We start from the raw sequence: 12,650 nt of genomic DNA, 5'->3' as shown, positions 1-12,650 counted from the left end.
GAGTCAGCACACTGGTACAGCTGAGAAAACTTGCATGATGCACTCACCCAGAGCGTTGTCCGTCAGGAGAAAATACTAATGGCTATTTACTCCTCGACACTGTCAGTAGTTGTCAAGAGGCTACAAGACTGGCGGTGCCCTCTAGGCTTGCCAGGTTTCTGGCATTTTCCCTGCAGTGGAGGAAGCAGACCTTGACATGGGCCTGTCTGCCTTGCCACGGTAGGGAGAGTGCCTGGTCTTAAAAATACCATCCCGTTTTTCGGTCCGTCCCTTCTCTAGAGCTTCTCCCTCTACGTCTTCAAGAGCCTGGGTTAGACACAGACCCCAGGAAGAAAGCCTGTCTTCAAGCCTTATCAGTGACCACTTCGGCAGGCCCCACTGCAGGGAGCAGGGCACTCTGGGAGGTGTGAGTGGATCTGTTCTCCACAGATCTGGAAAGAGGGGGCACACACTCACAGTGATAAAACTATTCCAGCCAAGTGCTGAAGTTGAGCTAGTAGGTATAGAAGAAGGAGCTGAGTGCTGGGGCCACAGGAAAGGCTGGTGCTGAATGAGCTGGGCCAGGACCCGTGGCAGGCAAAGGAGGGGAGGTATGGGCTTCTCAGGCAGGGGCTCTGGCAGCAGCAAAGGCAGGTCTGCTCACAGCATGGGCTCGGCTGGAGAGGAAGGCATGTACCATGCCATCCTATGTCATGCTAAAGAGCTCAATCCTCAAGGCAGTAGGGAGCCATGTAAGAATGTGGAATGAGGAGCAGTGCACACAAAGCTAGGGTAAGGGTTTAGGGGTTTTGATTGACTCCCTACCCAAAGACAAGTAAGGAGCCTACTGAAGAGGTCAGGGAGAAAGGTGGCAAGGCTTGGGCTAATATAATAAGGCAGCCATGGCACAGACAGGAAACAACCAGTTCAAGAAGCAAGGACAGAGTTAATAGATCCTGTTGCCTGGCTTGGGAGCAGGGGGCAGATAAAGAAGAGGAAGGAGTGGAAGACCACTGTGTGCCAGTGTCTGGGTGACTGGGGTCACATTTCTACTGACATTGATGGAAATAAGGAAGCTGGTGGTTTGAGGTGGTCTGGGGGTGAAGGTGGAGGGAGTGGCTAAGGGGGTCTCCCTGTCCTTTGCACCCCACTCTGCATCCTCTCTGCCCCCCCCCCCCCACCTCACTGGCTTGGAATCCTTCTTCCTTCACTGCTCTGAATCCTGTGCTGTTGTCATCTAAGATCAAAATTTGCTTCCTCTAGGTCTTGCCAGACCATTGTCACCAGCCTTTGGCCACGAGAGACTCCTCGTGGAGTACGGTCCGCACATACATCTACACCCTACTGCTGTGTTTACAGGTTTCAGGGGGCTTCTCTGAACCCCTGTGGCTTGGATAGGGCTTATAGCCTCCAGGCCCCCTAAAAACAGGGTTTTGTTCCCCCCATTTAGCACCAAGGAGAGAAGAGGTGTGTAACGAGTCGGCTGGCATTGACTGCTAATTCTTGAAGGGACATGTAGAGGCACCCTTCCCCTCCCTGCATCCCCCAGAGCTGTCAGGCAGATGGTGGCCACTTATGGTGGCTGGGCCTGGCCTCCAGGCCTGTGGAGGGATGACACCAGGCCCTTTCAGGCCTGCAGCCATGCTCCTCAGGCTTTGGCCTTGGCTGAGGACTGGGAGGGATGGCCAGTGAGCCAAGGGGAGCTCTACACTGCTCCTGAGAAGTGTTTTCATCTTTATGCCCTGTTTCCTGTCCCCAGGCCAGGCTTCTTTCCCTGGCAAACATGTCTCCTAGGCTAATACGAGAATTTATTTTTGTTGCCGTTGTCAACTGATGATTCGTTTTTAATCACCTTTAATGTGAGATCTTGCAAAGGCTTTTTTAAAAACCTATGTGAATTCATCGTACAAAACACTAGGATTTATGCATCCTAGTGCATAAATGCAATATGCAAGGCAACATTGTTATATGCATAATCCATTTGAAGAACTCTGATGTAGGAATTTTTTCCTTTCAGAAACTATCTTATCTTTTTCAATGGTAGGTTATATTTGACTAAATGTTCATGACTTTCTCTTGCATAGATCCTCCCAGATCACCTGCTACAGAAATGTGCCTTGGTCATCTCAGATGGCAATTTTTTTTTTCTTTTTTATTGTGACTGCATTCCAGTCTCAGGAAAAAGATTCGTAATAGACACAGTCACTGCCCTCCAAGAATTAGTGTGGGAGACAGACATGTGTTTCAGCAGTGGCCTTGGAAGACATGCTCTGATAAAGAGAAACTCGGGGCACAGAAGAGGTCTGTCTGTGGCTGGGGATGCTTATGGGTGATAGGGAAGGCACTGTCCTCAAGGAGGTGATCTGGAGCTAAGTTGCACTGTCCAGGCGTTCTAGGGGACCAGGGTGGGGAGGCACTGCCCACTGAGGGTATCCTCAGAGCACAGCCTCTAGGGCTTTGGGCCACCCCCTCTCACCCTGCACACACACCCCCCACCCCCCACCCCGGCCTCCCCTCTCGCCACACACTTGGAGCAAGATGGGAGACCTCAGACTCCATGGCCATGAGGGGCTCTCCCAGGGACAGTTCTAGCTGAGCCATTTATTGGATCCTTGGTTCTGTGGTAACTGCTACCATCCCCCTCACCTCCCTCAAAATTCCCCACCAGGCTGAGGCTTCTCGGAAAAAAAAACTCTGGGAAACGGTTTTTCTTCTGGAGGTCAGGAATAAGCTGTCCCACAGGAAATACCAGATTCTTCAATCTGGGCTAGCCGGCCTCCAGGCCTGCCTGGGGGCCCTCCCCCAGCCCATGCAAGCACAAGCACATGGCCAGGGGTCCAGGCTTTGGGAGGCTTGATGAGCTGCCTGTTCTGCTACTTGCCCTGGTGAGGGGGTGAGGGCTGTGGTCTAACCACCCCAGCTTCTCCTGGTGGTCTCACCAATGTCTTTGCACTTTGTGCCATTTGGGCTTAAGGCTGAAAGCAGTGAGGGGACTGAAGCTGAAGCACAGTCAGGGATCCAAGCAGGATATGTACTGGGAGTGGGGTGTCTGCTCCCAGAGCCTTAGCCTCAGACTGAAGGGAAGTGACAAAAGGGGGTGTGTTTCCTCTAAGCCTCAAATCAGGATGCCAGAGGTCATCTTAGCAGCCCCCTGCCCTCTCGGATGAGTGGAAGGTCCTCTCTGGAGAGGACAGTCACCCTCAATCCCAGATTCCTGTGCCTCACGGTCTCACTCTCATGAGAGTGAGTCCAACCTGAGCCCTTTCTGTTGCAGTTTCTGCAAATTCTGTCTCCTAACTACAGTGAGAAGAGATCCTGATCCCTTGCCCTCCCCTGTGGGAGAATGTAGGGAGGCCTTTCCTGAGAGGTAAGGTCTATATGAATAGGAGGGAAGTGGTCCGGAGGACTAAGGTTTCCTTGTTCAGACATAAGCCAGGTGCCAAGAAGCAAAGAGAACTGTTAAATGCCTCTGCCTTCCTTTCTAGCCTTAGTGAGGTTCTCTGAATACCCTTGTATCCATTGCTCTCAAGTCTGTGCCTCTGCCTAATGGGGATGAGGGTACTTTTTGAGATCAAAGACCCTTTGGGAGCAGTGCCTGTTGACCTCCCTTCTGGCCATGTTGCCCCGCACATACGCCCGGGATGCACACAGTTCTGTCCACACAGGGCCGGTGGCTTATATTGAGCAATTGGCAGGGGGAGTGGAGTAGCTGGAGCCAGTGGCTCCAGGCAGCAGGATGCACGTGGCCCTGGCTCTGTCCTCCTCTTTTTTGTAATGACTGCCGCCCTGACAACAGGGCAGCTTTGGGCAGGACGCCATGCTGTTGACTTGTTTGTGTGTCTGAAGGCAGGAACTCCAGTGCCACTGCCCTCCTGCCTGGCCCAGCAGTCCCAGCCCTCAGCTGGCCTCTCCCCACATCCTGAGGGAAATCCCCCAAGGGGGGGAACTCCAGGGAAGTAGCCCGCTCTGGGGTGAGAGAGCTAGGGTGGGCAGGGACCAGACCCCTGATTCCTGTGTGTGCCCAGCCTGGCTTCTCCTTTCCCTAACCAGGCCAGAAGAGGTTGCTGGGGTGGAGAGACTCTACCCCTCTCTGAGGTCACCAAAAGACCTTGCACTGAAGGGAGATGCCCCAAAGTGCCCCTCTCCCAGCCCAGTGCCCCTCATTGGCCGTGCTTCTCAGCTCAGATACTATTCCTGAGAAGCTAGCTCCAGGGTCCCAGGCTATAGTTCCCTCCTTCTCCCAGCAGACCTTCCCACAGGTCAGTGTTCCTGCTCAACAGGGACCCCTGCCTCTCTCACCCACCTCTTTGTTCAGGACTCCCTTTTCTAAGATTCCCAGAATAAATAATTGCTATATGCTGGGCGGAGCCTCCTCACCTGCCACTGTTCCTAACATGGGTCTATAAACCTGTGCCTGGCTACTACTTATCTCTCTTGGTGACATGCCAGGGTGCAGGTCCAGGGTCCCTCTGCTCCTTCTATTGTATTGGATGCTCTCCAAAAGCTGATAGTATTTTGCTGTCTTCTTCTGTGCCTTTCCATTATGTCCCTATAAGAGAGCTTGCTGGAATTTGGGAAGAGGGTACCAGGAGGAAATATACTTAGGGATCAGTTATTTTGGACCTGGCTTATCAGAAAAAACTACCCTGACCCTTGGTAGGGAGAGAGGGTTGGTTCCCACAGGACGTCTGACTTCTGGGCTCCCAGTGGCTATCCATGTGAATAACATTCGCCTGCCATGCCCCAGGTCCCAGGGCAGGTATTGGGCTTATATTGGGTCCACTCAGTGATTCTTCCTCTTCCTTCCTAGGGTCACTGTGCTCTGTCTCCATCGAGAAGGCATTGCCCGAGGACAGAGGCGTATACAAGTGCATAGCCAAGAATGGCGCCGGCCAGGCTGAGTGCTCCTGCCAAGTCACCGTGGATGGTAGGTCGTGCCCACCCATCACTGCCACACAAAGTAGTCCCACTTCTCAGCCCTTCCCTGGCCAACCATACCTAAACAGAACTGCATCCAAGACTGCCATCCCTACCCGAGGCATTTGTGTTGTGGGTGTCAAGCCATCTTTTGCACAAAATGAGCCAGAAAGGAAAATGGCAGCTCTACTTGATGGCCCTATGTGACCTTGCAGCCCTGCCCCTGGCTGAGAGGAGGGGCCGCGCACCTTCTTGTCCCCGCCCTGTCCCCAGTCCTGACCCCCAGATGCAGAAGCTTGCTGAGCGGGGAAACCAGGCGCTGGGCTGGAGGAGAAAAGACACACCCACAGGAAAATGACTACATAGTATTTTACAAGCTGCAGCAGACAAGTGTCAGTGCTGGCAGGTCAGACCCTTGGTGAGGTGAGGACGGAGTAGAGCGGGGTCCATGTGGGGATACTTCCCTGAGGAGGTGAGTTGGGGCTGCATCTTTGGGTAGAGGGGAGAAGCCCACCTCTGCAAGAAGAGAAAGTAATTGTAATACAGCAGAGGGAGAGGAAGAAACGTGGGGGCAGAGGGCTGCCTGGTCTGAGTGGAGTTTCATTTTTTTTTAATGTTTATTTATTTTTGAAAAAGAGAGAGAAAGAGAGAGGGCGCAAGCGGGGAGGGGCAGAGAGAGAGGGACACACAGAATCCGAAACAGGCACCAGGTTCCAGGCCGTCAGCATGGGGCTGGAACCCATGAACCGAGAGATCATGACCTGAGCCAAAGTCGGACGCTTAACCTCCTGAGCCACTCCGCGCCCTCTGAGTGGAGTTTCTGAGTGAGGAAAGGGGGAGGCCAAGCTGTGAGGGGTTGAGATTTATCCTAAAGCAGGCTGTGTGTTTGTGACTCTTCTCTCTCTCTTCTTTGTGAAGTTTAGAATTAGAGCCTTAGAAGTAGAACAGACCTTGGGATGATCTAGGCAACCACCCTCATTTTGAAGAGTAGAAAACCAAGGCCATTGAGAAGGAACATGCCCTACATGAGGTTTCCTGGTCTGTTGAGGGCCAAGCTAGAGCCAGAATGCTGTAGTGGGATTCACAATCCAGAGTGCTTTCTTCTTTTTTGATACTTGCCTGGAACTGTCTGAAAAGGTTGTGTGGGGGAAATAATTTCTTGCTCTTGAAATGCCTGGTTAGTAACTCTTAGTGACACGTGAAAAACTGGTGTCCAAATAAGGCAACTCAAAGACCAACTTTGTTGCTCTTCTGACTCCTGAATATGATCACTTGGGGTATAAAGTCCTGACCTGTTTCCCTGCCATTCCACAAGATGTAGAACCTTTGTCCCCATTCTCGGCTTGATAATCTGATTTCCTGATCATAAACACTGAGATCCGTGATATATTAGGAATGGAAGAAAAGAAAGTCTTTTCTTTTTTCTTTTTTTTTTAAGAAAAAAGAGCATTGAGGTGGCTCAGTCAGTTAGGTGTCTGACTTTAGCTCAGGTCATGATCTCACAGTTGTGGGTTCGAGCCCCACTTCAGGCTCTGTGCTGACGGCTCAGAGCCTGGAGCCTGCTTCAGGTTCTGTGTCTCCCTCTCTCTCTGCTCATGTCTCTGTCTCTCTCTCTCTTTCTCTCAAAAGTAAATAAACATTTAAAAAAAAATTTTTTTAAACTTTAAAAAAAATAATAAAAGAAAAAAGAGCGCTGAAAAGTTAAAAAACATACACACAATGGCAAAACAGCTTAAATTGTCAATAGCCGGCAGTAAAGCTGAAATGGAAGACTATTGTGTGTGTGTCTCCCTGGAGGAGTTCTGTGAATGTATCTGTCACTAGGGATCTGAGTCCAAGGAGTGGATTTGATGGGTCAGTTCAGAGCCGGGCTTGAAACCCATGTTTTGAGGCTCTGGGTAGAGGGGCTGCTGCCGCCAGGTACTCTGTGGTGTGTGACCTGGGCTGTCACCTGCCCAGGTCACGTTTCCTGCTGCTTTCCCTACAGGTGCTGCAGTTTACAAAAAAAAAAAAAAAAAAAAAAAAAAAAAAAAGTTTTTCTGGGAACTTGACTCCAAACAGCCCACACTTGAGACCCATGCTAGACCCAACCAATCTAGAAGGAAGCCCCGCCTGCTAATAGCTGCTTTGGGGATCCCTGGATTCTTTGGGTCCTATTTACAGGGCTAGCTGAAGGCGGCACAGCAATTTATTCTCCTTATCCACGAAATGTCAGCACCTTTTTGAGAAACAGCAAATGTTTTATTTTGAAAACCAAACTTTGTTTTCAAAATAAAAATTTCTTTTTCCCTATAGAATACATTTTGTTTTTTGTTTTTTGTTTTTTTTTTCTTTTTTAAGGTTTGGGGAATTCATTCAGCAACATATGGGACTTTTTTACCCATAAGTTGGCTTCCTTCTACTAGATTCCCTTGTACTCTCTGCTAATCTTTTTTTTTTTTTTTTAATGTTTTATTCTTGGGAGAGAGAGAGAGAGAAAGACAGAGAATGAGCAGGGAGGGGCAGAGTGAGAGAGGGACACAGAATCCGAAGCAGGCTCCAGGCTCTGGGTTGTCAGGCGCCCCAGAACCTGATGTGGGGCTTGAACTCACAAGCTATGAGATCATGACCTGAGCCGAAGGAGGCATAACCGAAGGAGCCACCCAGGATCCTCACTGTCCACTAATCTTGATCACCATTAGTTATCTCTAGTTTGGCCTCAGGGCTGCCGACTGAGATCTGGGTCTTAGGAGAAGAGCTAGCAAAGAGGTCAGAGGGAGACCAGCTGAGATAACAGGACTGACTCTCAGTTAATTGGTTTTGTTTTTCAAAGAGAAAAAGGGCAGCCCCTTCACACCCACTCTTTTCCCTGTTGCTAGACTTGGAGATATATTAGTGTCCTGCGAGTGGGTGGCCTTCCTGCCACATGGAGTTTTATTTCTCAGTCATGAGCCACCTCTTCCCTTGCCTCACCGTTTCCCCTCCTGTGCTCCCCTCAGCCCAGGTGCTTTCCTGTCCTCCTTCCATCCCCTGGTGCTCCTGGCTCTCCCCAAGGCAGTGGTACCTAACTGAAAGATCCCAGGGGGTCCATGGACTCTTTGAAATTATAGGCAGAATTTTGTGTGCTCTTAAATCAGAGCATTTTTCTGAAGAGAGCACCCATAGTTTTTAATCAAACTTGCCCTAAGAAGGGACTGTTACTGAATTTGCAAGTTCGTTCATTGCGTGGGGTCTCCTGATTTCTCTCTCCATCTGCAGCTGCCTGCTTAACCTCCCGATAGGACTGTGTCCCTCCTTCCCAAGGGGCAGTGAGGTTCCTCTCCACTATAGCTCATGCTGACATGAGCTGGCCCTACCCCCTGACAGTCACCAGCTATCAGTCACACAGCCTGTGCCAAACACCATGAAGACTATGTATCTGTGGCCAATATAAGGATATATTTCAGGACCTCATGAAAATGACTTTGGCTCATTGGCCACTCTGTATTAGCCACATTCCTGTTTTTTCCCACTTAGAGTAAAGACAAAGGGAGGTAGCTTTTATAACTGAGCACATCTGGCCATTATCATCATGCTGTGTGTCTTTTCCCTAAGAAAAAAGGGTGCTCTCGTGCACTTTCTTGATCTGGTCACACCCCTGTTCCTTCCAAGTGCAGCAGAAGGACCAGTGTCAACCTTGTACCCCAGAAAGCACCTGAAGCCTGAACTCTTCCAGGGGGACAAAGCTGACCTTCGAGGTTTGCTCTGGCCAGAGGCTCTTGTGCATTTTTAGCTCATCCAACAGTTGGGCAGGGTATCTCTCGGTGGGAAAATCGAGGCTCAGCGAGGGTCAGCATCCTCCCCAGGTCATGCAGACAGTACACAGGAGATGCAGACTCTCTGGATGTCTCTGATCCCAAAGCTCTTGCCCTTGGAGCCCCCTGCGCAGGGAGTTAGAACAGGATTTACCCTGACAGGGCTCACACCTGGGTGTGTCAGTTCTACAGCCTACCCTTTCCATGACTTGGTATGGCGTCTCTGTCTAGTGAATAGCATGGCACTATCCACTGTCCGAGAGATCCAGGGCTGCCTTAGTAACCGCCCTTCCTACTGGGGAGTCCTCTGCTCACCTGGCCTGAGTGACCCATTCCCTCTCACTCCAGGTGAGAGGTAGGGAAACAAAACCCTTTGTAGGCCCAAATCCCAAGACAGGGCAGCTTAGGCCACCCTCCCCCAGCCACCCTGGCCACAGCTACCAGTGAGATCAAGGGCTTCATGGCCATGGAGGGTCGTACATTTGTGGGGTAAGAGGTGATGTTCCAGCGGGCATCCCGTGGTCATTCATCCCACTCTGTGCCAGGCACTGCTCTTGGGGCTGGGTTAAAAGCAGTGAACAAAACAGAAGGTCCTGTTATCGGGAACTTTACATTCTTGTGAGGGGGAAACAGTAACATAGATGAACAGACGTGTAATCTCAGGCAATACCAGGTGCTACGACACAAGCAAAGTAGGGCGTGGGGAAGATGTTACTGTTAGAGAAGGTGGCTGTGAGGCCTCTATGAGGAAGTGACATTGGAACAGAGGCCTGAAGGAAGTGTGAAGGAGTCTCAAAGTAAGAAGAAAGAGGTACTGGTGAGAGTAAAGCCCGAGCAGAAGCTATACCTGAGGCATTCCCGGGAGTAGGAAGGCCAGGGTGGCTGAGCTGTGAGCCAGGGCAGAGTGGTGGGAAACGAGTTGAGGAGTACCAGCAGCCAGATCTGTCAGTCTGAGTGTGGTGGGCCAGCTCTAGACATGGTGAAGCGTCACTCAGGTGACCCTGGTGACCAGAGTCACCCAGTCCCTGTGTGGATGAGAGGGAGAGCAGGGAGACCTCCTGTGATGGCCCAGGCAGAAGGTGATGTCAGCTTAGGCTCCACAGAAGAGGTAAGAAGTGATGAGATTCATAATCTATTCTCACAGTAGAGCCGATAGGATTTGCTGATGCATTAGAAATGGAGAGAGAGAGGGGCGCCTGGGTGGCTCAGTTAGTTAAGCGTCTGACTTCAGCTCAGGTCATGATCTCACGGGTTGTGGGTTCAGGTCCTGTGTCGGACTCTGTGCTAACAGCTTCAGATTCTGTGTCTCCCTCTCTCTCTGCCCCTCCCTCCCCGACTCATGCTCTCTCTCTCTCTCTTTCTCTCTCTCTCAAAAATAAACAAACATTTAAAAAAAAGAAGAAGAAGAAGAAGAAGAGATGGAGAGAAGGGGAAGTCAAAGTGACTTAGTTTTCATGGGGGAGCATGGATCAATGGTGGCACCACCTTCTGAGATAGGCATGTAAGGGGCAGGGGCCAATCAAGTGCCTGTGAAGTGTCAGATGTCCGTTAGACGTCCAGGTGGGCCCATCACATAGGCAGGCATTTAGATGAACCTGGAGTTGAGTAAGGAGGTCAGGGTTGGAGGCAGGGTAGGGGAGCTGTCCACATAAGAGGCCACTGAATGTTCTGGGACTGAATGAGGTCCCTAAGGTGGATGTGGATGGAGTAGGGAGGAGGAGGAGTAGGGCAGGACAGAGGTCTGGGAAGGAGACCAAGAGGGAATGGCCACAGTGGGACGGGAAGAAATCCAGGAGAGAGGCGTGCCCCAGAAGCCAAATGACAGCCATTTGAATAAGGAAGGAATGATGACATCAGTGTGTCAGGTGCTGCCCCTGAGAACAGGATGAGCCTGAGACCATCAGCTTTAGCAATTCAAAGGGGTTTTGTGGCTGTGACAAGGGGGTTTAGCGGAGCGATAGTAAAAAAAGCCCAAACTGAGGCATATAGAGACCGAGGGGCCTGCTGAAGTCCATGCAGCTAATAACTAACTGGGTGGGAATTTAAACACAAGCCTTGGCTCCTAACTACCACGCTTAACTGCCAGCATGGCCATCAGGAACCTCTGACTGTGCCTGAGCTGATAGCCATGCACCCTTCTTCCTGCCACATTCACAAGTCTGCTCCCACTTTCACATTTGTCCATCATGTCACCACAGGCAGCTAACTTGCATTCAATTGAACTGAATAAAACTGCTTCCCCAGTAGGCCAAAGACGGTTGAATATTGGCAAACGATACGGTTCCACATGAAACAAGTAGACAAAGCACTTAGCATCGTGCCAGGCATGGGCTAAGTAACCCAGTGAATGCCCACTGTTACTTTACATCTCATTTACTCTGTTGGGGTGTTACTCCTGTTTTCCTGGTGAACGTCAGCTCAAAAAAGTTCAGGGAACTTGCCCAAGGACTCATAGGCCCCAAAGAGTAGAGCCAGCAAGGAGCTCTTTTCCTGACTAGAGCACCCGGTCTTCTGATGGAGCCAGCTTGCTGCTTGCCCTCCGGCAGAGAAAGAGGCCACCCCCTCTGCCCCCTGGTGGAGCTCCTGGACGCTGGACCCCCTCCCACCCCCAGAAGCCTCCCAAGACCTCACTCCCCCTGCCTTAGGCTTGTAATTCAGGGAACCAACCTCCTGGGGAAGACAGAAGCAAAAATGCCGCCCTGAAGGGTCAGGTCCAGAGCTAGCCCAGGAGTGGATGGGGGTGAGGTATTGTCCATTTAAGGACACATTTTCCTCCCTATGTAGAGGCCCCCCACCTCCCTATATTTCCATCTTCCCATCCTTCTTTGGGGGCACAACCCGGCCAGCAATGGACTCCAGCCCTGGGGCCGAGATCTAGAAATGGAGTTCAATTTCATCACAAACTGATTAAAATAGAAAATACAAGCTGCTCTTAGTCTTGTATTACTATTATTTTTATCCCCTGGGCATCCATGTGAGCGCAGAGCTGGTTCTGATTAAGCACGTGGTCCTTCCAGCCCACCCCTTGCTGCAGCCCTCACAGAGGGCCGGTGGCTACTGGCGCACGCACAGCCCCCATGGGGCAGGAGGACTGAGGGAAGTGGGGGCTCAGTCCCACCCCTGGGGGGGCTCCAAGTCTGGAGGTGTGCCTGGTTTGAAAGGGAAACTTGAGCCCCTTTCCTCATGGTCAGATGGAAAGATAAAGTACACAGAACTTCTAAAAACAAAGCTCAAAGCACATGACAGGGTAGTGCACTCACACGTCAGTGTAAAAGCCAGCACCCAAAAGCTGAATACAGATGCGGAGGCGGGAAACATGCGGGTGGGGGCTGGTCAGGCAGGGCTTTTGAAAGTGGAGAATTTTAAAGCAGACTGGGAGGGAGCTGAGGAAATGTGGTGAGCAGGAGGAATGAATTAATAGGTACATGATCATTTTTCTCCTTTCCCGAGCACTACTGAATACATTCTCTCCTTTGAGCATCTTAACACTATGGTAGAAGGAATAAGTGTACTTTCCTTTGCACGGGTGTGGAAATAGAGACCCAGGGCAGTTAACATGATTTGCTCATGATCCCAAGATTGCTAATGACAAAGCCAAAACTGGTACCCTCCTCCCCGGTCTCTACTCTAATGCCGCTTAGAAGCAAAGGCCCATGGGACCCCACGAGGAGAGAAGGAATCTCCGTCCCTGTGTCCCTTCCTTAGGAACCCAGGAAGACCAGCCTCTCATCCTTGGCTTGCTTATGCCTCAAGTTACACACCAGTTAAAAAAAAAACAAAAAACAAAAAAACAAAGCAATCCCGATCCTTCTTCACCTTTCTCCTGCGATGTCCCCAGAACTCACCAGAAGAAAGACGGGCAGAGAGAGTATTCAAGCCAAGAAGCACAGAGCTCTGTACACTCTTGGCTGTCTCTTCTTCTTCTTTAAAAAAGGGGAAAACAGGGGCGCCTGGGTGGCGCAGTCGGTTAAGCGTCCGACT

At 50.9% G+C, this 12,650-nt stretch overlaps 1 protein-coding gene across 7 annotated transcripts in view; it reads left to right on the top strand.

Moving 5' to 3' along the window:
* Nucleotides 1–12,650, top strand: part of MYLK (myosin light chain kinase) — a 279,895-nt gene that overhangs the window by 197,452 nt on the left and 69,793 nt on the right. For 6 of the 7 annotated variants that reach the window (XM_040484717.1, XM_040484716.1, XM_040484718.1 and 3 more), the window contains one exon: nt 4,790–4,906. In XM_040484717.1, coding sequence (XP_040340651.1) covers nt 4,790–4,906 — 117 coding nt within the window. Of the gene's footprint in view, nt 1–4,789; nt 4,907–5,267; nt 5,369–12,650 lie in introns of those variants that run through there. The other variant, XM_040484721.1, reaches the window with a different exon arrangement.

This window comes from Herpailurus yagouaroundi, unplaced genomic scaffold (genome assembly GCF_014898765.1).
Source record: "Herpailurus yagouaroundi ecotype Mexico unplaced genomic scaffold, PumYag 162, whole genome shotgun sequence".
NCBI classification, from domain to species: Eukaryota; Metazoa; Chordata; class Mammalia; order Carnivora; family Felidae; genus Herpailurus; species Herpailurus yagouaroundi.
This window is presented reverse-complemented; position numbering and strand designations above follow the sequence as displayed.